The sequence below is a fragment of the Nannochloropsis gaditana genome (assembly GCF_000240725.1).
Source record: "Nannochloropsis gaditana CCMP526 unplaced genomic scaffold scaffold1341, whole genome shotgun sequence".
Classification (NCBI taxonomy): Eukaryota; class Eustigmatophyceae; order Eustigmatales; family Monodopsidaceae; genus Microchloropsis; species Microchloropsis gaditana.
The window spans coordinates 1-3,242 of NW_005802612.1; the positions used below are offsets into that span (position 1 = coordinate 1).

Sequence of the window (3,242 nt, forward strand, 5' to 3'; positions counted from 1 at the left end):
TTGACTTGCACGCGCATTGCGATGCGTATTTTAACGGCACTGCTGGAGTTTGGGGGCGGAGGAGCTGCTGAAGGCCGTCGCGGACGAGGCCCAGGTCACGAAGCGCGGCAAGACGCCGAATGAGGTCATGTCCCTCCAGGAGCAAGCCATCCTGGCCAACATTCAGGAGCTTCAGCGCCAGCTCTGGAAGGTGAAGAGCGAGCAGGAGAAGCGGGACACGGGCGAGGAGAACGGTGCCGCGGGGGAGGCGTCGGAAAGCGTGGCAAAGCACCGCGTGATAATCGTCGCCAACCGCCTGCCGGTGTCGGGCGGGCGGGACGAGAAGACCGGGGAGTGGGACTTTCGGATGTCCTCGGGTGGGCTGGTTACGGCCTTGAAGGGGTCGCGGGAGGAGTTGAACGCGGTGTGGATCGGTTGGTTGGGGCAGGAGATACCAGAGGAGGACCGGGAGCAGGTGCGGGAGAAGCTTCTGCGCGAGTACAACGCGGTGCCCGTCTTCCTCTCGGACGAGCTGGTCAACAAGTACTACAACGGCTTCTCCAACGACGTGCTCTGGCCCCTTTTCCACTACATGCCCCTGCCCATTTACCAGTCCGAGGCGGGCTCCGACAAGCGCTTCGACACGGTGCTGTGGGACGCGTACAGGGAGGCGAACGTGCTCTTCGCCGACGCGGTGGCGGCGATTTGGGTCGAGTCCGACTACATCTGGGTCCACGACTACCACCTCATGTGGCTGCCCCTGGAACTTCGACAGCGCTTCAAGCACGCCAACATCGGCTGGTTCCTGCACACACCCTTCCCCTCCTCGGAGATCTACCGCATCCTCCCCGTGCGCAAGCCCCTCTTGGAGGCCCTCCTGGCCTCGGACCTGCTCGGCTTTCACACCTACGACTACGCCCGCCACTTCCTCTCGGCCTGCGCCCGTGTCCTGGAGGTGGACACCACCCCGCGGGGCCTGGAGTACGCCTCGCACTTCATGTCCCTGGGCGTCTTCCCCATTGGGATCGACCCGGAGCACATCGCCCACATCCTCCAGCGGCCCGCGGTCCACGCGCGCATCGCGGAACTCACGGAAACCTTCGCGGGTCGAAAGGTGCTGCTGGGAGTCGACCGGCTGGACTACATCAAGGGCATGCCGCACAAGCTGCTGGCGCTGGAGCTGTTCCTGACGCGGCACCCGGAGTGGCGCGGGAAGGTGACGCTTATCCAGGTGGGAGTGCCCTCGCGGACCGAAGTACCGGAGTACCAGCGGCTGTCGGAGCGCGTGAACGAGCTGGTGGGCAGGATTAACGGGACCTTCGGGAACCTGGAGTACGCCCCGGTGCACTACATCAACCAGAGCATCACGCAGGAGGAGCTGGTGGCGATCTACAACATGGCCGACGTGTGCCTGGTCACTTCTCTGCGGGACGGAATGAACCTGGTCTCGTACGAATTCGTGGCCGCGCAGAGAGACATGCCGGGCGTGCACCAGAAGGACGGGCCGGGTGTCTTGGTCCTCAGCGAGTTTGCGGGCAGCGCGCAGTCTCTGAGCGGGGCTATCCGCATCAACCCCTGGAACACAGAGGAGGTCTGCCACGCCATCCAGCAGGCACTCACACTTTCACGGGCGGAGCGGGAGATCCGGCAGCACAAGCTCTCCCGCTACGTCTCCGTGAACACGGCCTCCTCCTGGGCCAAGTCCTTCGTCGCGGAGCTGCGCACGGTCTGCGCCAACAAGCCGAACCTGTCCAAGCTCCCGCGCCTGCCGTTCGACCTCGCCCGCTCTGCTTACGAGCGGGCCAGGAACCGGCTCATCGTCGCGGACTACGACGGCACCCTCACTCAGCTCCAGTCCGTCCCGCAGCTCGCCACCCCGTCGCCCTACATCACCAACCTGCTGGACTCCCTGAGCAAGGACCCGCGCAACACGGTGGTGATCGTGTCAGGCCGGGAGAAGCGCTTCATGGACACGTGGCTGGGCAAGCTGAAGATGGCCTTGGCGGCCGAGTACGGCTTCTACTACCGGATGCCGGAGGAGGAGGAGTGGCAGACCATGGCGCCGGAGGTAGACACGTCTTGGCGGGACATCGTTCGGCCCATCCTCGAGTACTTTACGGAGCGCACGCCGGGCACTTACATCGAGAAGAAGGAGTCGAGTCTGACCTGGCACTACCGGGACGCGGATCCGAATTTCGGCTCCTGGCAAGCCAAGGACATGCAGATTCAGCTGGAAGACGTGCTCTCGAACCTGCCGCTGGAGATCATCCAGGGGAATCGGATGGTGGAGGTGAGGCACCAGGGCGCCAGCAAGGGGATGGTGGTGGAAAGCGTCCTCCGGTACATGGCGGACCCGTCCCGGGGGGCGAAGAACTCGGACACGCCCCTCGACTTTGTATTCTGCGTGGGCGACGACCGGACCGACGAGGACATGTTCCAGGTCCTGAAGATTTTGCGGGGGGAAGCGGCGCGTTTCACGGCCCCTTCCTCGGTAGGCGGGTCGCACCCTCTCTCGCACGGCGGCCTTACCCCCTTCTCCTCCCACGTGGGACCCGACCTCATCCCCTTGGACTCGATCCCGGGGGGCGGGCAGCCAGAGCTGCGGCCCTCGAGTGCAACTCCACGGAGCGTGTCGACGCCCACGGCCGGGGACGGGCTCGGGCGGGAGTCGGCGTCGAACAGCGCGTTCACCGAGTCGTGCCCGAACCCGTCGGGGATGGAGCAGTCACAAGACGCGCAGCAGAAACCCCCTGTCATTGGGGAGCCGTGCCGAAGGCAAGAGGATTCTCACGCGGAGAAGAAGGGCGGGAGGGAGATGTGTGAGGGCGGGCTGGAGAGAGGAGATCTCGCGAGCCCGAGCCTCGGCCCCCAGATGGACCACCTGACGCTGGAGGACGAGGCTGTCACGGAGAATGCGCTGATGCTGAGCAGCAGGCCCTGCACCCCGAAGGGGGGGGTGAGCACTGGGATAGGGCGGGACATGCCGCTGATGGCCCGGGACGCGAAAGTCTTCACCGTGCATGTGGGAAACACGTACAGTCAGGCCGAGTACCATGTTGAGAGCTTGCTGGATGTGCGCCGCCTGCTCCGAGATTTTGCCTCCATCAGCTTTCGACAGACGACGCGGAGGTGAGAGAGACCGGAAGCTGTCGGCAGCTACGACAAGGGGACAGCACTCTTTCTGCAGCAAGATGGTAATATGCCCACGGCCGCTGCATGACTAAGATAGTGCTCCCGTTGCGAACCGAGGGCTGCGATTTTGG

The 3,242-nt window shown here is 64.5% G+C and overlaps 1 protein-coding gene across 1 annotated transcript; it reads left to right on the forward strand.

Annotated features, from left to right (window-relative positions):
• Positions 1-49: 49 nt before the first annotated feature.
• OTSA (alpha,alpha-trehalose-phosphate synthase (UDP-forming)) lies at positions 50-3,112 on the forward strand (the record flags this gene model as incomplete). Its single annotated transcript, XM_005852371.1, has 1 exon — positions 50-3,112. The coding sequence occupies exon 1, from the start codon at positions 128-130 to the stop codon at positions 3,110-3,112; it is 2,985 nt and encodes a 994-aa protein (XP_005852433.1). The 5' UTR covers positions 50-127.
• Between the last annotated feature and the right edge of the window lie 130 nt (positions 3,113-3,242).